This window comes from Dermacentor andersoni, chromosome 3 (genome assembly GCF_023375885.2).
Source record: "Dermacentor andersoni chromosome 3, qqDerAnde1_hic_scaffold, whole genome shotgun sequence".
NCBI lineage: Eukaryota > Metazoa > Arthropoda > Arachnida > Ixodida > Ixodidae > Dermacentor > Dermacentor andersoni.
In genome coordinates this window covers 143131275-143153559 of record NC_092816.1, presented here as the reverse complement: position 1 = coordinate 143153559, position 22285 = coordinate 143131275, and the positions used below count along the sequence as shown (strand labels likewise).

General features: G+C 45.9%; 1 protein-coding gene across 1 annotated transcript; it reads right to left on the bottom strand.

Annotated features, from left to right (window-relative positions):
* Window positions 1–6106: 6106 nt before the first annotated feature.
* LOC126525118 (uncharacterized) lies at window positions 6107–12054 on the bottom strand. Its single transcript, XM_050173178.3, has 4 exons — window positions 11945–12054; window positions 10133–10191; window positions 8457–8546; window positions 6107–6609 (listed from the first exon to the last, which is right to left on the bottom strand). The coding sequence occupies exons 1-4, from the start codon at window positions 12009–12011 to the stop codon at window positions 6403–6405; spliced, it is 423 nt and encodes a 140-aa protein (XP_050029135.2). The 5' UTR covers window positions 12012–12054; the 3' UTR covers window positions 6107–6402.
* Between the last annotated feature and the right edge of the window lie 10231 nt (window positions 12055–22285).

The following is a 22285-nucleotide window of genomic DNA, read 5'->3' as shown; positions in this document are numbered from 1 at the left end:
CTGGCGCTGTTTTTTTTTTCTGCAGAAAGGACTCTGTTTATTTCTTATTGCGTGAGGGTGGAATTGTACGGTTCATTTGACGCGCCAGTAGTTGGCAGCTTCTGTTTTTCAGCAGGCTGTTTGTACTTTAAAAATTCCTTTGTATAATTCACTGAACTGGATACATATACAAGCCCTTGATGTTATACATATACAAACCCTTGATGTTATGAACAAACGTTTCTGCACCTAGATGTCAAAGTGGAACCAAGTAGAAAGATAGAAGTTCAAGAAAAGCTGCTGCTAAAATATCGCCACCATGTCTTAAAGCTTGTTTATTATTCTAGTAGCACATACACTCCGTTATGGAAACTTCTTTCGCGTTTGAAGCACGTTCGTTTCCGGCTTTATTACACGTTCAAGAGGCACAACATACTCACCTAGCCATTTTAATTATAACGTTTGCGTAATGAGCATGAGTTCACCCATCGTCAGATAGTTTTACCTGCTAATGAGTTACCGTGTTGATTGAGAAATTGCAAGGTCTTAGCAAACTTTAAACAGTTTCCTGACGACTAATTGGAATTGGCCTCAGTGCGAATACCATTCTACATCAGGGTCAAATGCAACCGATATAAGTTCAGCTAAACAAATCGTAAACCGACAAGCTCGTTCTGGCCACGCTGTATTTGCTTAACAGACCCGAGTTCAAGCTTTGCCTGTGCGCACCCCTTGAATTTTAACGTGTGAATTTGCCAGCACGACGCTCAATGCGTTTGCTTGTCAGCCCTCAGAACGCCATTGGGAGTTCCCCGATGAGTCTATAACAGGAAGCTTTCATTGTTGACCACAACATTTTATCGCGTGGTTCAGTCGGTCAGTCGGTCCCTGGTCGTGTTTTCGTTGAAGTAGATTAGCATTAACTTAATTTAAAAAGAAGTCACAGCTTCGCTCGAAAGGCGAAGCGTCGTTTGCGATAGCAAATTAGTGGACAGCTACGTGAAGTAAGGATGCTATAGTTTTTCTCGGTCTTAAGCACTTGCATACATAGGCGCACTACCTAAATTAACAAGTATGCTGTCATGCGCGCACAAGCAAACTTGAACACATCTTACTCCATGACCGCCGAAACTCTCTGTCAAAACGCTGGCGTGAGGAAACGCGGCAGCAGCAGCAAATAAAGTTACATTCTTGCTTTCTGTCGCTTCTATGGAACCTGAGTGCCGAGAAAACAGTACGCACAAAGCTACGAGCCGCCGACGCACGTAGACTCCGTCCCCAACGCAAATCGCTCTCAAGATACGGCGGGGAAACCGCGCGGCCGCCACATAGGCATTTGCAGCCGGAGTCGACCACCGCCCCCTCCTCTCATCCCTCCCCCCGTTGCCTCGAAAGGTTGAACGATTCGTGCAGTGCGGAAGGCGGCGCGCGCCCTGCGGGCATTCGTTTCTCTCGCGTCGGCGAGATTGAGCCGCGATCGTCGGTTCCCCGCGAACGCCTTCACTCACGCTTACAACGTAGGGTGCGCGGCCACGGTGTTCTCGTCCTTGGACTTCACGGCGATGGAGGAAAAGCGCTTGGAGGGTGTAGATAATTGCCATTGCAGTATAAGTTAACCAGGGTCCACAGGCGGGGTGCGAACTTTCGACCGACAAGCGCAGGAACCCGATGCTCTAAGCATTATTCCTCAGTATATTTTTTATTCAATTATATCAGCGCTCCAGGCGCATGTTTGCCATCGCCGTTGCCGTGATGATCCGTAGAAAGTCCGATGGCGATAACACCGTCACCGCGCGTCATATGCTGCATGTGCGAGTGAAAGCACGCGAGGGAAGCCGACAATCGCGGCAAGGGGAGAGCAAAGCCTCGCGGTCAGGCAAAAGGGAGGGGAGGGCGAGCAGAAGGGAGGCAGGAACTAAGGAAGAACGAAGCGCGTTGAGCTCCGCCAGCAACCGCGCATTTCGCCACTGTTCGCAAGGGCAACCGATGATGGCGGTTAAATCTCGCGCGCGATATATGGAGAAAAGCGGAGAGGGATGTGTCGAGTGGGATGTGTTCACGCTTTGCTTGTGCTTGCTGACACCATGCTTTTTAATTCAGATAGTAACCGAATGTTCCAAAGTTTACACGGCCGATAAAACTAGTATCCTTGCTTCGTATGGGTGTCTACTAATTTGCTATCGCAATCGATGCTTCGCCTTTCGGGCGAAACTGTGACTTTTTGTTACATGGGAGCAGAATTTTCATAACAAGAAAGCGCTACGGAAATTTAAGGGTGCTGAGACATTCGAAAGTGAGGAAATCAGGTACAAGCGTCGAATAGGGACATTCAGTCCGGTCGTGTTTCTTGTGCAGCGTACGCACTAAGAACGTAAGCAGCAGATTCCCTGTAACATGCCCGATTGCTTCGCGATGATTCAGCGTGCTGTCGCACATTACGATACGTCAAATGCTATGTAGACGAAGTACCATGGCCATGTCATATTGTGGGTCACAGGTATTTTGAAAAGGTAAGAAGCCAATTGTGTAAGGCATTATTTATAAATTTGGTATAGGATATTTTCTTTACATTACATTCGGGAACCCTTCTTTTCAAAATATGGTGCGAGAAAAGTGCGAGAATATGGTGCCTGTTCGTCCCGTATTCGACAAACGGCATTTGAGTCCACATGCTGAAGCAATTGATCACTGTTTTGTAGACAGTAGGGCTTCCGTATTGTTCTAGGACATTCACCAAAGGACACTTTTAAGATAGGCCACAACCGCGCCTATACATCATCATCATCATCATTATCATCAGCCAGGTTACGCCCACTGCAGGGCAAAGGCCTCTCCCATACTCCTCCAACTGCCCCGGTCATGTACTAATTGTGGCCATGTTGACCCTCCAAACTTCCTGATCTCATCTGCCCACCTAACTTTCTGTCGCCCCCTGCTACGCTTCCCTTCCCTCGGAATCCAGTCCGTAACCCTTAATGACCATCGGTTATCTTCCCTCCTCATTACATGTCCTGCCCATGCCCATTTCTTTTTCTTGATTTCAACTAAGATGACATTAACGCGAGTTTGTTCCCTCACCCAATCTGCTCTTTTCTCATCCCTTAACGTTATACCTGTCATTCTTCTTTCCATAGCTCGTTGCGTCGTCCTCAATTTAAGTAGAACCCTTTTCGTAAGCCTCCAGGTTTCTGCCCCGTACGTGAGTACTGGTAAGACACAGCTGTTATACACTTTTCTCTTGAGGAATAATGGCAACCTGCTGTTCATGATCTGCGAATGCCTGCCAAACGCACCCCAGCCCATTCTTATTCTTCTGATTATTTCACTCTCATGATCCGGATCAGCAGTCACTACCTGTCCTAAGTAGACGTATTCCCTTACCACTTCCAGTGCCTCGCTACCTATCGTAAACTGCTGTTCCCTTCCGAGACTGTTAAACATTACTTTAGTTTTCTGCAGATTAATTTTTATTCCCAACCTTCTGCTCTGCCTCTCCAGGTAAGTGAGCATGCATTGCAGTTGGTCCCCTGAGTTACTAAGCAAGGCAATATCATCAGCGTAGCGCAAGTTACTAAGGTATTCTCCATTTACTCTTATTCCCAATTCTTCCCAATCCAGGTCTCTGAATACCTGCTGTAAACATGCTGTGAATAGCATTGGAGAGATCGTATCTCCCTGCCTATACACCTATACATATATCATGCTAATACACGCTAACACTTTGAAATTATTGCTGCGTGTTGATTGATTATAGTTGCCGTACAATGGCACATACCCACAAAGAAGGAGTGGTCGAGAAAAACGTCCAGAAGTTGACTATGATGATGATTTGATGCTATGGCACATACCAACAATGGGGGTTGGCCAAGTAACGCGTTTTCACGCCATGCTAACGCCAGCTAGATATTTCAGATGATCGCCGTGTGTACATAATGGTTTTTGCCTCCATGCTACGGCACATAACCGCAACCGAGGGCTGCCCCAAAAGCGGCCAGTACACTTAAATAAGAAGACGCAAAGGAAAACATACCAGTATGAGATTTGTAAGATAGCGTAGCACGGGTACGTGAGTGAACACGAACGCGGCAGTTTCCTTTACGCAGAGGATGCAGGAGTGAAATGAGCAATGTGGTAGCAGTTCAAGAATTGTTTCACGATAGCATCACTTCAGATACACTTTCCAACATGTTCGTAGAATATGCGCAATTTCTTTCAATAAGATGTCTTAAGATGCCGACATATTAATGCATCTTTTACACGCACACGTTACATTGACGCGGTGAGTTTTCGCGCTCTTGTGACGTCACGTGACAGGGAGGTGAAGTGGGCGCAGCACGAAAACCTTTGACCAACAGCCAAGGGTTAATGGCCAAGAGGCATCGAATCAGAAATAACTTTTTTTTTTGTTCCGTCCAAAGATGCTTAATCAGTGTGTACACGTCTTATCAGATGGGGACCTATCGCGGTATTCGGGACGTCGCATGACAGGCGAAGTGGCAGTGCTCCAAAAAAGTTTTTCCTAAATAGCTGAAGGCTGATTCCAGAATTGAAATAGAAGAGTTTGGAATAGTTTTACGTTATAGGCGGCGAAGGGCTGTTTCGTGCTGTCGTCTACGAACAGCCATTAGTGCCCACATGCTGTAACCATTGATCACTGTTTTGTACACTGTAGAGCTTCCGTATTCCTCAAAGATATTCGCAAAGGACGCTTTTAAAATATGTCACAGCCGCACCTATATATACATAATGCCAATGCACGCTTGTACTTTGGAATGATTGCAGCGTGTTGATGATTGTCTTTCGCGTACCATGGCACACACCCACAAAGAAGGAGCTGCCAAGAAGCATGTTCATAAGTTGACTATGATGATGATTTCATACTATGGCAAATACGCACAACGCTGGGTGGCCAAGAAGCGGGCTTTCACGTCATGCCAATGGCGCTAGATATTTCAGATGATTGCCGCGTGTACATTGATTTTTATCTCCATGCTACGGCACATATCCGCAACCGAGAACTTGCCAAGAAGTGGCCAGTACACTTAAATAAAAAGAAGCAATGGAACATATGTCTACCCGCCGTGGTTGTTCAGTGGCTATGGTGTTAGGCTGCTGAGCACGAGGTCGCGGGATCGAATCCCGGCCACGGCGGCCGCATTCCGATGGGGGCGAAATGCGAAAACACCCGTGTACTTAGATTTAGGTGCACGTTAAAGAACCCCAGGTGGTTGAAATTTCCGGAGTCCTCCACTACGGCGTGCCTCATAATCAGAAAGTGGTTTTGGCACGTAAAACCCCATAAAAAAAACACATGCCTGTAGGAGATTTGTAACGGCACGGGTACGCGAGAAAACATGCGCGCGGCAGTTTACGCAGAGGATGCAACAATGAAATGCGCAAATTTGTAGCATTTAAACAAGCGCTTTACGAAAGCTTCGCTTCAGATACAGTTTCCGACATGTTCGTTGAATATGCGCAATTTATTCTAATAAAATGCCTTCGCGATATTTTTAACGTGACACGTTGTTCAGTTACGTCACCGGATGTGCTTACGCCGTGGTCGTCGGGGTAGCTTATGCACCACAGCTGGTTGTGTTCTGAGCGCATGTTTTCACCCGCTGCGCTGGCTTAACGGCTGTGATGTTGCACTGCTGTGCACAAAGTCGCGCGATCAAATCCCGGCCACGGTGGCCGCATTTCGACTGGGGCGAGATGCAGGAACGCCCGAGTCCTGTGCATTCGGAGCACGTTAAGGATCCGCTGCTCGTAAAGTAAATGCGCAGTCCCCACTACGGCGGGCCTCATAATAAAATCGTGGTTTTTGCACGTGACACTACACAATGCCTTCAGCGCATGTTTCAACGTGACGTCATGCGCTCTCACCTCTCGCATATGTGATTTATTCGTCTGGCTTAGCGTTATGCGTTCTGCACAAGATGGTATTATTTACAGCAAAGGATGTTTTACCTCTGACCCCGCATATTGCGGTGGATTGGGTAGATAGGTAAACTGCTCTATCCGCATGCTTGGGGCCTCATCGATAAAAGAGATCCGTTACTGGTGGCGGTGGGAAAACTGAGCTAAAGTGTAATGTTAAAGTACAACGAAATGGCCGCTATACAAAGCCTTCGCAAAACTAAACTTAATTTCAATAAAAGCGATATCCGCACGGTTAATTGAGGCATGTATCGCGAGCAAAAATATCATGACAATGGGCAAATATTTTATCCACCAATTCTTGTCTGACCAAACCATATTTTTTACTGCTTTATCTATGAAGACAGTTTTATTTGTAGCTTTCGGTGATTTTTATCACAGCGGCGTTGCCGCGAAGTTTCTTACGTCCAACCCTGTGCAGATAAAGTTACCCTGCATGGTTCAGGCATTGCATGGAGATGGAGAGCCTCCTGCGGACATATAAGGTTAATCTTCCTCTACTGTCGTAGCATAATGAGAAATAGTGGTGTCCTCCTCAGAGGAGTTTGGGTCCTCGGTTACCGCTTGCGCTTCGGTAACTGTTGGCGGCAAAGTTGTGACGTAATCTTCCCCACTTGTCGTGCTTTCGACGGATGGAGCGCTCACACATTTTCCACCACTGCAGACGTGTGTTTTGACAAATGCTGCAAGCGCCTGCATGAAATAGAAAAATATAATCCGCAAAGGAAGTTTCCGCTAGCGTAGTGATGAACACAGTGATGTGCACAAGACTCTTAAGTATATAAATATCGTCTCAACATGGGGGGGTACAAGAAAAACCAGAAACACAGAAGCCCACTGAGAATTCAAGTGCGAGAGGGCGTCGTCACACAAAGTACAAAGGGATCAATGACGAAGAAATACACAATAACGCGAGTGAAATCAGCGACGCCCAACTAACTCATTTAGCAAAAGCTTCGTGCCATCTTCGGTACACACACTGGCACATAGATTGATTAGTCTCGGAAAGGAATCTTAATGAGACTGACGAGCGAGAATGGTCGGTGTGCAAAGCTTTTGGAAAACATCGTATCTTTTGCGCTGTCGGTCTGCAAGAGGGTGGGCTGATTCTCCTTTTATGACGAGTCGTAATTCTTCTAGATTGGGGCGCCAAAGAGCCTGTTGTATACAAAACGTGAAAGCAGACCATTGGTGATAGTGCGCATGCAAGTTATACTTGGCTTTGTTATAAAGCGAACATTTTTCTTTGTTTCTTTCGGCCGTTTTCGTGGTAGGTCCGTGGTTCGATGGTGGTTGAACTTGTACCAGGGAAGGGGAGCCCAGGCGCTGACGGAAATGACGTGCGTGCTTGTCTAGCCGAATTGTGATGCGTGGCGGGTGGAAGGAGTGTTTGTCCGCGTATGCGTGTGGGGAGGGGATGCAGGCTCTGCTTGTCGCACGTGAGTTCTCGCGTAACCGAGTGCCGAGTAGGGGTGGGAAGGTGACTTGGGTCACTAGGTATGTGCGACTCTTCAATAACGAAAACACTTCTTTAGGATTTATCTGGTGCTGGAAATGGAATGTGCCACGCTATCATCTTCAACGAGAATTTTTGGTTCAGATTACTAGCTTACCAAGACACTTCCTAACATACAAGGTGGTTTTTGCAGGTTATACAGATATTTATGATAAGGCTATGGGCCTAGTGAACGTGAAGGTGTTGCTGAGTGCCTGGGCGAGACAGACATATTTAATATTTTTACTTTTAATGAACATACTGCAGGCTTTGACGGCCCTTGCAGCAGTGGTTACAAAGATAAAACACGAGCAATCATGAACAGAAATCAGTTGTTTTAAATTATTGCATTATACATGTCTGTTGTAATAAAACATTATTGCAACACACAGTGCTGTTGGTAAGTCGTTCCAGTAAAAGATGGCTGAGGGAAACAGTGAACATTTATTTATATTAACGCGGCTCGGATGTTAGCCAACTACCTCAATGTGGTTAGGTCTTGATGAGTGTAAAACGAGATTCACTAAGTAACGTAAATTACACATACATTTTTTGCGAAAGAGTCAAACGGCCCATTGAGCGAGAAAGCCGCCATCTGTCGATCGTAGCAGGGAAACTCCAAGCAAATGCAGACATGCATATATAATTTCCCGATGCTCTAGATGCGTTTCTACGTGCCGCTATGTCTTCACTGCGCGTGCGTGGAAATTTTCGTCATTGTGTAGCTGGGTCTGCAATAAGCAGTTTTTGTTGGCGCTTCTCTGTATAAGTTGCTTCATGCTCCGTACATTGCGCCAAGAACAACATGCATAGTAGAGCAGACAGGTGGGCTAGTTGGTTGAAATGCATACTGAAAACGTTTGCGCGGAGAAACGCGGACAACGCGCTACCAATGTAGCGCTCATCCCTCTATTTTCTCGGCGATGTCCTCGCGTCTCCGCGCAACCTTTTTCAGTATGCATGCATAGTAGGCCCAGACACTAAATTGCTCATGATCAACTTCTTTCTGTAGCACTAATTACTCTAAGGTAATGTTATAACTCACCCCACATGGAATTCCGTCGGGCTCGTTCTCATTCCGTATTGGCCAACCTCTGCACATGTATGTGCACATTACTCTGTAGGACGACCGCCACTGTGCGCGCGAAAAAAAAGAGATATTTAAGCACGACTGATATGTTTTATGTCATTTAAATCGCGGTTAACCTATTGAGAGTGTGTTAACTCTCATTACAAAAAGAAAACAAGAGAAGAACCGTCGGAATCTACGTAACACATGGCCAACACAGATTCTTGGTGAATGTTTGCAATAGTCCAATTAGGTAGATATAAAAAAATTGTGTATTTCGCAAGAACATTGTCTGTATGTCAGTGTGTATTGCTGTTGTAAATATTGGTGACACATTGGAGGTCTTGCAACATTTCTGGTACGCATAACAACAGAAAGGTGGCCGCTTATGTTAACCCATTCAGGGTGCCTAAATTTAGACCAATAAAATAATTCATCTCCATTCCTTTCATAATGCGCAATATGTGCGGATTATTGTCATTAACTTGTGCAAATCATTCACCAACTTGACGCTACGGAGCTTCGGTAAAGTACTGAAAATTGAAAGACAAATAAAGTGTCCTTTAATAGATAGTACTCCATCCTTTTGCTCGCGCTTATTCAACCAGCACAAGTAAAGCCACAACCGAACGTATTGGGCCAATTTCTATTCAATGCCGCTGCCACCTGCATTAATTTTCAGCAGGCTGAATTAAGGTCGAGATAACAGCCTTGGTGCCTTAAATCTAGCACATCGACGTCCAAGAAAAAATTAAATAAGAACAGTGAAAAAATCATTATAAATAGCCGTTGGAAAACGACAATGTGCCTCAAGCCACGAGCTTCAAGAATGCGGTTATCAATTACGTTATTCGAAATGTCCAAATATACGCCTATTTTGAATATAAGGGAGAAAAACGCCTATCAGGGTGTCGAGGGAGAGAGTACCAGAAGCGTGACAATTATTCCTAACATTTATTATTTTTTTTGCAACCACCCAAGTATTAATTTTCTCCTCCAATACATACAGCAGACAGCTTAAGCTTCATATTTGTCTCTCATTTATCCCGTAAGACTACCTTGCTTTTAGGTAGCCTGTAGAGTCATTTGTTTTGTGTACTTGTTTCTTTAGATTTCATAACGTGACAAATTGATCATGCTTACATCACTTTCATACAAGGTGGGGTGCTGTAAGGACACAATGCTACGTTTCAAGAAACATTCTGCGTGCCTGTTCGGTAAAAGCCTGTTCCCTTGTTTCATTACTGGTGTTTCCATAGTGTTTCACATAACAGAAAGCAGCTTTTCTTTTACGTACAATGTCAACCGTTCTCCGGACGTATAGTTGAGCATGATATTACATACGTGTCTAAAATGTGTATCAATCTCATTTTTCTACTAGACAGACTGCGCGCAAACTTCATGTTTGAATTTGTGCAAAAATTTTGAAAACATTTAACATTTGATTCTCTATTAGGAGGTCGTTGCACTCGAACATTCGTGTTCGATCATTCACTAATATCAATATTCGAACACTCCTTATTTTATAGCATGCACCTTACAGGAGAAGACTATGCAACTAGAAGGATCTAGGCGGTTAGCATTAGCATTTCTAGACATAGGATGAAATGCATTTCTGGATTGTTCTTGCTCTCCGAAATTTTCTCTATTACCGGTGGCAGCGGAAAGGCTCGGCGACACTTCCCGTAGACCGCGTCTTCTTCTCCTTGACCTGAAACCAAACAAAAGCACAAACGCAGTCACTTCGTTAGCCGAGTAGAACCCTGGCAGTGTAATGTCCTGTTTACGAATATGTTACCGCTAGAGAATACGGCTTCAGTTGAAGTTTTCCGACTACCGTAGCGACAATGAAACGAGGTTACTCTGGCAACTTTGCTTGAGCAAGGCGCTGAATTTGAGTGTTTCATTCTATAACGCGAGGTTGAGTAGGAACACTGCTTTCGTGATTTCTTTTAGGTTATGCTGCTTCATTTTCTTTATTCACACTAATCTCGAGGTTGATGATTGTTGCAGAAAATACGCCCGACGGGTTATAAAAGCGTCAGTGGTTTTTCAGCAAGCCGAATTATGCGCTTGATCAAAGTCTGCAACATTACTTAGGGAACGTTCCGAGCTGAGCTATTCATTGTTGTAGGCCTGTATAAGGAGAGAGAAATAGCATCCCTGGTTTCACTGTTAAGGATAATACAATATACGCACGTTAGAAAAGCGGCCATATGGCGCTCTAGTAGCATTTGAAAACATATTTAACGAACTATTTCCGCAGGAAGTGCGCCACTTGACTTAGAATCAAATAATCAAATTCGAAAATTTGCACTGAAAGAATAGCTGGCTACAATGGTATAATTCTTTACTTCTTATAACAATTTAGGTCGGGGAATATATTCACTGACTTAAATCTTTATACCTCATCAACATTTTAGCGGTGATTTGGTATCCAATGACTTTTTTTAATTTTCACAACATAATTTCAATCGATAGTATAGCACAACATTTGCTTTCTCGCCTTTTTTTTTCGTTTCTGACGCTGCCCTGCAATAAAAATCTAAGTGATCTTGACGAATTGTCGACTCTTTGCTAGTTTCAATTCTATCCATGCTCGTTAGGAACGTCTACTTTTCACTTTCTTTCTTTCTTACAACAGTAACGACTGGGAGCCAACATGTTCGTTGTGATGAAGTAAAACATTATACATAGAGGAGCAAGAAATCTTAAAGTCGTGAAAGTTTCAAAACTATTCTGCGGAGAGTATGGCAGATTTTGTTTTTGAGAAGAGCAGCCCAATAGAGGTCTCGCAAGTTAAACCACCTAGCTCTCCCTCTTTAAGAACAAGGTTTTTTTCGCGGGTTTCAATCGCCATATTTTTCTAAGCGACATGCACACTTCCATTTTATGTGATCAAATGTCCGACGCATAAATCATTCATACTGAAATAAAATTGAGGCTAACGGCAAGAACTAACAGATGTCTGCTGCGGCCGTTCTTTAAACAAGTAACAAGAAAGCTGGCCTAAGCTGAATGCACTCAAAAATTTAAATTATTAATGCACCAACTCAAGGCAAACGCAAAATAAAGTGTCAGCGTGGTCGGTTCTGGTTTCCTTGTAATTTTGTTTCTTCTAATTTCAAAGAGAACCAGCGTCAGAAAAAATTAGTACGACATTTAATCATAAGAAATAACAGCAGGAAGATACCCAAAAACAAAATTTCTTCTCTCTAATGAAAGATTCCGCTCAATTGGAATCAAATTAAGAAGTGTGTTAGGCGCCAATATGCAAAGGCAGTGAGTTAGATATCGAATTGCCGAATGACTGTTGCGAAATTATGCACACACTCAGTATAAGCGCAACGTGCATATGCGATATTATTCATCAGTAAAACTGAGCCCTATGTGGTCATATGCACCGGCGAACTTGTACAGTACGAGTGTGAATGCAACGACTCATTTAAACGGTTTACTCATACCTGTGGAAGATGCTACAAGGCTTGCGCAGTTTGTGACGAAAAGGGCTAAGGCCACCTGGTACTTCATCGCTGGTATTGTTCACTCGATGTATTCAGTGAGAATGATGCGGTGGCTGCAGCATTCTCTTATATACTTGAACAAAACCTGCCCTATACACAGTGCGTGCCCGTGTACCTAATCTCCGGGTGCAACTATTGCATTGTGCAGAATGTAGCTTATCTTAAAATGACCCAGGCTTCAGATTAGTTTCTACTGGAGCCTGACACTTCCCCGTTCCGGCTTCTTGTTCAATGTGTTGACGGTCGAGGTTATTTCATTCTGTTTGTGCAATCATTTCATCTCGAGCCATATCGGTGTGGAAAACTCCCCGAAGTGAACTTGTAGGTTACATAGAGTGGTAGTTGTTCGAACTAGTTGGTACGTCATGATTGTTTGTGTCGGCGTCGACTAGCTATCTTGCTTCGCACAACTGCTCTCCCCGATATTTCTGCGTTACTCTGCAAACCTGCAATTCACATTTTATTGCGATGCTTGGACTAAGCTTCAGGCACGTTGTGCTGTAGTCATTGGCGTCGCCGTCGTCATGCTATCCCGATATCGACGTGCCGGCACGACTCGCGCGTAGAAGTTTAGAAGCTCTCCAGAGTCGCGAAATGCGCGCCGCGCTTGCGGCTGCAAACCCAAGAAAGCCACGAGCGCGGACCATCATGCTCCACTCAAACGTCTCTGCAGCCGAGCCAAAACTGTGTTCTGCATCTCACTGCTGGCGTGTGCCTTGCGCGCCCAAACATGCACATTCCTACCGAGCGTGTTTGTGCATGCCACTCCGTCGCACATGCGGTAATACGAGTGGAAAGGACAGTAGAATTCAAGCTATATATTCCCACGGTTTTCTTTCGGTCATATCTCGCGCACCACCCGGGAGCGACGCCTCAAAGCATGTGGCACCACTCCTGAGCGCACTAGCGCTGTTTGACGTATAACAACTGCCTTGGTGACGCTTTTGATGCGACGCAGCAGTCACCTTGTTTGCTGTATAGCCCAAAAATGTCACCTCCACGTACTGGTAGAATACTGTCCGAGTAGATTCAGTGCGATGCTAAACCTACCTATGATTTTCACTGTCTCGTCTCTACGGCGGAAATGCACATTTCATTTTTGCAAGCGAAACTTTATGAGCTTCTCCATTTGGTTCGGAGATATGTATACATAGCCACTATCGACTGCGCAAGTGCACAGTGGCGACAAAGCCTTCGATTCCGCACCTCATGAAAATGGTGCCACAACATCTCTATGTTATATATGTATACGAAGAAGAAGAAAGGAAACAGAGAGCCCAATTTTTATTAGCGATAGCACAAGAAGCCAACAGGCAATTATACCAAGGACAACATAGAAGACTTGTACTTACTCGTTCAAGAAATTAAAAAAAAATATAAATGAAAGTGGATCAGAAAATAACTGGCCACATGGGGGATACGAAGCCACGTTTTCGCATTACGCGTGCGATGCTCACTCCCATGAGCAAACCCTGGGCCTCGATATATATCTATATATATAAGCCTCGATTGTGCAATGTTTGTTTTTCGGGTGACCGTGTTTTACCGGTTAAAGTCTGTTCTACGGTTGCCGCTCGCTGAAAAACACGGATCGACGTTGTCTCAGACTGTTGCTATAGGTTCAACGGCAAAAACAATCGGCTCCTATCAGAGTGCGTGCGCGACGCGAATAGTGGTGTAGATACCGTAACGCGCGTCAGCAATGACGATTACTCTCAAAATGAGAATGAGTAATTTATAAACAGACGAAGCACCGGACCCGCATATCAGACTTTGACGACCACCGATTGTGCTATCTGTTATCCTTTTGCTTTGAAGCTTGTTTTTGTGGCCACAAGTGCGATCATATGGAGTGTTCATGACTCATGTTTGCGCAAAACCGATTAGTAACTGGTACTCCGATGTGAGCACATAAATATATCTCGTGATATAAAAATTTTGTTCTATTGCAATTTGATATTTTATGTAATAAGTAGAAGCACCGATCGATTTTTCTTGCGCAAGAAAGGGCCCCAGAATTTTCCGAATTATCGGGCAACCGAAAAAAGCTAATTTGAATGAGAAAACCACTAATTTTGTTGAATTTGGGAGTCGGTGACGAATGATATGGTTGGTTGCCCCGTCGACGATATCTTCACATCGGTGGTTCCAATTAAGTGAAACCCGCCACGCTTCCGCGTGCACTCCGCCCCCGCAGGTGATAGCGTCGCCCGCATTGGGACGACGCTATCATGAAAAGCGCTGGCAACGGGCAGCAAATGCTTCGTCTGCCTCTCCCTGCAACGAGTCACTGAAACTATAGATTAGGCGCGGGAAGACAGCTTACGTGGTGCCACGACATGAGACGTTCATTTGAGGGGCCGCCAGCCATTTGTGCGTAGGCGCGGGTACGAGCGGGCGCGATTGAGAAAATCTATGAGCTTTTGCTCCTTCAATATATGACTCTGCTATGCACTTCGGCGGAGATTTCTTAGCGCATGTGGTATGCATTTGTCCCCTAAGCATGCCGGCATAGCGGAGTGGGGTCCAAGCAGTGGGCAAGAACGTCTCATTTGGTGATTGTGGTGCCTGTAGTTATGTCGGATAGACTTTCTCGCGCCTGCGGAGCCGCTGCCGAGTCAGTCATATCGGATTAAACCTTGTTTGCCTCTTACGGTGCTCTACCTTCAAAAAACATCACTGATTTTCCGGGGGAGCCCTAAGGGCCGCAGTAGAGGCACAGCCTTCCATCCTGGTGCAGCATCTTTGCTCTTGGAGGCTTTTCGTATGTTGCTGCCCACGACTTTGCAGAGGCATTCTTGAGCGTTCCTCTTTGAGTGAAGTAAACGCACAGTGCCTCAGCTGCCGCTGTTCACAGCCACTGCGTGATGTCACACCGTGAGCATTATTGGCTTTGCATCTCGCCCACGCTAGGTTAGGTTAGCTTAGGTTAGGTTACGTTAGCGGCCACATGCTCAATTTATAAGACATGAGAGCAAACACGCGTTCATAAGTGAAAAAATCAAGTTAACATCAGGAAAAAACGCTATACAATATCGCGAGAACGTAATCGTGATTCTCCTACAAATGTACACCCGCTTTATAGATCTACTTACACAGAATAAGCTACCTCTAAGGACGCTAACACTCAACCATGACCGGTCATGTCTTGACAATCCCAGAGTCCCTCCTAAGTCTAAGGGCTCTGTGCATACGATGTTTTTTTGCACCAAAATCCAATATACATGAGATCTTCTGAACATCGAAGCAGCTGTTGAGAAAAGAATGCTCAGACGCCTTCTCATGTGATTGATGCTTTACAGCCCTTTCATTGGCGTCCCACAAAACAGCTCTGTGTACTGCCAGAGTATCGTCACCAGTCTTGATGAAAAGGTCGGGTTTCAGTCTGCTTCCATAGCGGGAGGTTAAGTGAAGTTCTTCCCGAACAAGAACCTTGGGATTCTTTTGCCGTACCGGACCACCTACCTGGGCGTCTACAAATTTGTGGCATGCAGTGCGTGTGAGATCGACCGGTTCATTTTCCTACAACATATGGATAGCAGTTTCTGCTTTCTCCTTGCATCTGCGGCATTACAGAGATCTATGGTCTCGACTCTATTTGTTAGTGAGGGATCCTATTGGATAAACATTCGTACAAAGACGAAGAGGCTTCATGCAATCACCATCTTTTAAAAGCTTCGAATCATGGTACAACAATGGAGACGGAAATAAATATTGGTGCATTCCTTTCCGTATATCGCAAACAGCTTTAAGCCTGAATCAGTTAAACTTCAAATTCCCACCACTCAAGTTTAACCGGTGAAGAAAGGCTTAATTCTGAGAAGCAGTTAAAGAAGCAACTGATGCGGGTTGAATCTAAGCTGCAGTGCTGGTTAAGTTCTCGTGTGACTGCCGAGCGTTTTTGTGAAGAGGGGCAAAAATGTAATATCATACCATAAACTTACTCCTCCTGAGCAAACATGTTTTAGCGAGTTAAAATCAAGGTAAACGTAGTAGAAGTCATAAATAGCCAGCGCTTGTGATATGCTTGTTTCATCACGGTAGGTATGGTATCTTAGCGCACTACTACGTGCCACAGTGGTCTGAATACAGAAAGACGACGACGACACGCCCGGGCAGGCTGTTTTAGCTTAGTGTTTTAGCTTAGTATCGGGTCGTATCAGGTGTCTCAGTAGGCTTAATTTATCGGCTTTTTCCAAGTAGCGACAAGTTCCTCCTCTCCTACCACGCTTTCCCTTGCGGCTCGCGTCGGCCGCCATGTTCTTCCTAACATACAGCGCCGTTGTAGGCGCTGTATGCACTTGAACGGTAGGCACCAGCAGTCACGGCTTTGCTGCGAGAGGTAGTAAAGAAACATGGCAAATGAGTTAGGCACTCACAAGAAGGGAAACATGCCGTTAATGCGTTCCAGCTGTTATATACGTGCTGTTTTGTCATAGATGGTGCGAGCGGTGAAACTGCGTAGTTGTAGCGCGGCTGCCAAGTTCGCGAGGGAACAGTGCACACGCGCATCTTTGTATAAGCAGAGTGATAGCAATGTCGCGGCCGATAGCAGCTGCCACGGCAGGTAGCAACTACCACGGCGGGCAGCGTCTTTTCCGTTCATTTTGTACTGTAATAGAACCACTACCGAATGTCCTGTATGTTGCTGTTGAAATATTCAACAATAGCTCAACTAAGCGATATTAAGTATAGGATGTCACACTGCGCGGTTACGCATTATTCGCGCTCAGGAACGAACCCACGTTCACACAGCCAAATTTGCCGTTCATAGCCGAATCTGGTTAGCGCTATTCAGACTGATGCTGGGCTTTTGAAAACGTGCATTCCGCCCTCAGTTGTTGTATCTGTGTAAATCATTGTCTTGAGGCGAACAATGAAACAATGCAGCAGCAGGCAGCAAGAAGCATCCGGGATGGTACGCTGACCTGCAGCAAACAGCGACAGATATACAGAAGTCACCTTCGCCGAAAATTTGTAGCTGACACAGCTGCACAAGCAAAAAAAAAAAAAAAAACAAGCGTGCTAGCGCTGTCGAACTCAGCAGCTGGACTAGCCCAGGAAGAACATGGCGGACGGATGCAGCTCGCAGCCGGAAGTTGACGCTGTCCTATAAAGTGCGTCGGCGGTGCCGCAAACGTTTTAGGCAGTTAGCTTTTAAAGCACATAAAGGGACTTTAGGGCACGCGGACAGCGCGTGAGCAGTGAAATCGGCGGAATCAGGGCGGGGCTGATCCACCGCTTGAACGGTTGACAGGGTAGATCCCGAATTTGCGGTGCACCGAAAGCTGTTTGGTGCTTCTTGAAGCTTCGTTGACCAGCAGAGGTGCTTTGGCTGAGTATCGGATGGTATCATGTGTCTCAGTTACCTTAATTTAGTCCCTGATTTATTAGCATTCCTTGCATCAGCCGTCTTGGGCTGATGTCGACCAATTCTTGGGCCCAGATGCGATAAGACTGGTCAGTATCCCTGCCACCTAATTACCTATATATTTGTTTTTTTTTGCAGTGGTGTCTGCATCATTCTTGTTGCGCTTGTGCCAACCAATGGAGGTTCGATCAAGCTCACGGACCACCAAGCTGTCTAGGAGAAACTTCAGACCATGTCCAATCACTTCCAGACCCTCACTGGAGTGCGAGCGTTCGAACTCGGAGATATAGCCCGTTATCTAATTTTTTGTTGCTTTTACACTCGAAATATAAACAGCTCTTCACGGGTTGTTCAGGAAGAATAAGCTTTGGAATGACTAATGCAAGATAATTGGAGGAAACATCGTATGTTCTGAGCACAATTGACTTTTTGAAAACACAGTTCAAGAAAAGAAGATAAAAAATAGTAAGTTAGCAGCACGTCGTCTGGTTTATGTAGTCATTTGCGACTAATTCCAGCATCGCACAATAAGTATATGTTTAAATAAGGGCTGACTATATAACAACATACTGGAGAATCGCTCACTGTGACTGTTGATGGCAGCGCGATCAGTGTGTTCCGGATCCCTTCTCTCAGTGTTCGGTCGCTCACAGCGTGACACATCATATCGTAATGACTGGCCCTCCCACGTTTACTCGAGTTTGTCGCCTCGCGACGGATCGTCTACCTGTCGCCAAAGAGGAGCTTCAACACATCCTTGACCTTGACTTCATCCGTTCCTCCTCCAGTCCTATGGCTTCGCCACTCCTGATTGCGCCCAAGACCGGTGACTGCCGCCTCTGCGGTGATTACCGCGCTCTCAACAAGGCCTCTGTCCCGAACCGGCACCCTGTACCTTAGATACAGAAGTTTACGTCATCAATCCACGGCTGCGTCATTTTTAGCAAGGTCGTCCTGGTGAAAGCCTACCACCAGATTTTCCCTCTGATACTCCTAAGACCGCCAGTATGAAAAAAAAAATCTTTGGCCTGTTCGTATATTCGCGCATCACTTTCGGTCTTTGTAATGTGGCCCAGTCCTTTCAGCGTTTTGTTCGCCACGTATTACGTGACTTGACGTGCTGCTTTCCCTGCCTTGACGACATCCTCGTCTACAGTAGCACCGCCACAGCTCATAAGCTTCATCTACGTCAAGTACTCGCAAGACCGAGCAAGTTTGGTCTTGTTAGCTGTCTGAATAGCGAGTTCAGTGTTACGGATTTGGATGTCCTCAGCCAGTGCACGAACGCACAAGGCATTCGTTCACACCCGACCCGCGTCAGAGCCATCCGTGAGTGATCTCAGCCATCTACCAACAGGGAAATCCGCAAATTTCTAGGCCTGGCCAACTATTACCGCCGCTTCATTCCTCACTACGCAAATATACTTCAGCCTTCCCACTAACTTCTCTCGGGCCTCAATACACCAAATACTCCCGTGGCCTGGAATGACCGCTGACCGCACGCTTAGAGGCATCAAAGAAGCCACTACCGGCGCGACGCTCCTCGTCGGCACCAAATATCATGCCCCAACATCTGTCATGGTTGGCGAATCGGGCACGGCTGTCGGCGCAGTCTTGCAGCAGTTCGTTGCTTGTGCCTGGTAGCACACAGCTTTCTTTTCCGAGAAGACTGCGCCCCCTGAACACCGCTACAGCACGTTCGTCCTAATGCTGCTCGCCACCTATTTGGCTGGCAAGCATTTTCGACATTTTCTCAAAGGACGCTCCTTCCATGTCCTTGCTGCCCTTAACCCACTAACTTCTACCCTAGCGGCCAGTGGTGCCTACTACGCTCACCGCGACATCACACAGCTCGCCTACATTTATGAATACACCAGCGTCAGTAGTCACATCAGTGGAAATTCCAACGCCATTGCCGACGAACTTTCTCGTGCCGCCATGGATACAAGGGACCATTGAAGACCGATCATCTTCACGGCAATGGCTACCGCCCAAAGTGTCGACGCTGAGCTCCAGCTGCTTCACAACACCGGTACCTCTTTGGTGTTTGAAGATATCTTGTTTCCTCCATGCGACGTTCCCCTAGTCGGTTTTATCGTAAAAGCATTCACGCATTTACTTATATTTCAGCCGCCAACGTTGGAGATATGCCCGTGCTATTGCTTCCTCTTGAACAATGGATCAGGCCGGTTCTATCGGAAAGGCTTACGAAACAGATGCCTGACGTAGACTCAAGCACGTGGCTACCGTTTTGCAGAAATAACATAAAGGAAACTGCTCAACAAAAGTCATATTCAAGGAAAGCTTCGCGGGAGCCGTCATTTCGCCGAGAGACATCTCTCCAGAATGCCGACGAGCTTTCTGGCCACGTGTCTCGCAATATTGTCGATTCATTGCTAGCACAGGAAGTAGCTGGTCGTCTTCGATATAACGCTGATACGTAAACGCACTCGTCTCCGTGTGCTAGGGTAAGCGACAGTCTCTAGGCGTGCTTATTTTTACTGTGTTTTCTTTAGCTGTGTGTCGTGGCATGCTTCATGCTTCGAATTATGAATTCATTAGGGTCGATACATCACGTGGTCGTGAAAGAAGTAAATTGAACGGAATGTCCCTAACTGCTGGAAATGAGGCCAGTTTCTCAGTGTGCCCACCCAACGGCGCGCCATGTATTTCAGAGGGCACGCGCAAGCATTGCGGCAGTGGCGCTGGATGGCACGCAGTGTTCCCAGGAAACCGCGAAAAAGAAGTTCCGCTGCAACAGACGCCTCATACATAACACGTTTCAATGGGGCAGTGCGATCAGTCTATCCAGTAATAGAATGCTAACGCATTACCGCCGATAGCCATCGCAATATGTGTTTGGCCGCCGCTTTTTCTATTTCACCCATACTCTAAACGTATCTTGTTTAGTTCTACTGCTTATCTTGATGGATCACTCCACTGACATTATTTCTAAAACTTCCATCGACTGCCTGTGCTACCGTTACGCGCCATCTAGGAGAGGTAGCCAAAGTTAGCAACTCTTCTTTGCAGGTGTGATCGACGAGTTGCTCTCGTGGTAAAGAAGGCAAGTTCATGCTTAAAAACCTGTTCTGCTTGTTTTCAACGCTGAGATGATGAAGGATATAGAGCGAGCTTAGGTGTGCAGTTACTTTTGTATTGACTTTCTTGGCATAGTTCACATGCCACAAATCCGCGACATTGCAACGAACTTGTTGCTGGACATGTTGGTGCTTTGAAATATTTCGTGCCAGCTACTGATTGTTTACATCATACAGATGCCAATGAGAAGAATTCTGTGCGTGCCCAGTGCAGTGAATGCGTAGGGAAAATCTAGCGTCACAAAATCTGGCTCTTGCAAAAGCACATTTCTGAAGAAAACAACGTCATCAATGTAACTAACACAAGTTGGACCTTAATTTCTCATAGAACAGCTTCTAGCGATTCTCTAGCCACATAAATTGTGCTTTTACTCAGATTCTTAGCTTTCTCAAAGCCAGGCACGCATAAGTACGCTTTATACCGTGCAGCATGAAGTAAACCTGCACACGCCATTACCTCGTTTGAAGCACAGAAGAGTGGGCATTCTTTCGCGCCATCGCCGCCTATTCTTATCCGCTTAATGTCGCAATAAGGCGATACCAGGACGGACCCGTTATCCATCCACACACTCCGCGCATGCCGCTTGCCTTACCTTTTTCGTGCGTAACGAGTGTGTCTGTTCTTTCGGGCATTTTCTGTCTATCCGCCGTTAAATATGAACAGCGCAGGCGCGGCGAACCCAACTCTTTCTTTTCTGTCAAATACGCTAAAAGGTGATTCTTTCTAAATGTGTAAGCATTTCTATTTTTACTCAATGGAAAGAACGGTCCGTGCGTCCGTCTGTCCATCCCGTAAAACCATGGGTTCAAAATAGGGTTCACAGCAGCGAGCGAATTCACCTTCGTGCAGCCTGAAGCCTCAACGCGAACTAAGCGGCGAGAACACAGCGCAGACGAAGCTATCAGCACTCACTACTTTGTGTCTCCATCGCTGATTACTTTCAAGATAGGGCTCACGCAGACGCGCCACACGCAGCAGCAGTTGATGACAGTTACGTGAACTGATAAGGAGCTAAAAGACGATCACGGCATAACTTGCGTCATCGATTAATCTGTCACCGCCGTCCAGCGCAATTCGTGCCGCCACAGTACTGTCCTTTAAACTGGTTGGATTAAGTTTCATATTATTTAATAATGACACCGGGCTGCTTGGAGGTAAGCAAGTGGCCGAATTCTTACACACACTTAAGGAACTCCCAGAGAAGTTTATGCGGTACTTTTTTTTTTTCGGGTGGAGCAATAAAGAACGATACCCGCCGTGGTTGCTCAGTGGCTATGGTGTTGGGCTGCTGAGCACGAGGTCGCGGGATCGAATCCCGGCCACGGCGGCCGCATTTCGATGGGGGCGAAATGCGAAAACACCCGTGTGCTTAGATTTAGGTGCACGTTAAAGAACCCCAGGTGGTCAAAATTTCCGGAGTCCTCCACTACGGCGTGCCTCATAATCAGAAAGTGGTTTTGGCACGTAAAACCCCAAATATTATTATTAATAAAGAATGATGGAATGCATTGACGGCTTGATCACGTGTCTTCATTTTCGGCCACCCATGCTGAACGCCCAAGCATAAGATAATCCAGTGAAACTAGAGACGTGCCGAGGTTTGAATTTTATGTCTTGATAACATTAGCTTATTCGTGTGAGGACGTCGCCAGAGTTCGCAGATATATCGGACTTTGCCAGAGTCGGGGTCTAGTTACATAGTACACCATATCTCGATCTCGAAGCATGGATGTGATGCCAGAATCTGGTTCCAACGACCAGAGCTCATGCGGTTGCAAAGTTTGCACCAAAAGAACGCATACTTTAGG

Coding starts and splice junctions, on each gene's coding strand:
- LOC126525118 (XM_050173178.3), bottom strand. CDS start 12,011: ATGAAGTACCAGGTGGCCTTAGCCCTTTTCGTCACAAACTGCGCAAGC. Junction 8,547..10,132: donor GAGCCTTTCCGCTGCCACCG/GTAATAGAGAAA, acceptor TCGCGCGCACAG/TGGCGGTCGTCCTACAGAGT. Junction 6,610..8,456: donor CCGACGGAATTCCATGTGGG/GTGAGTTATAAC, acceptor TATTTCATGCAG/GCGCTTGCAGCATTTGTCAA.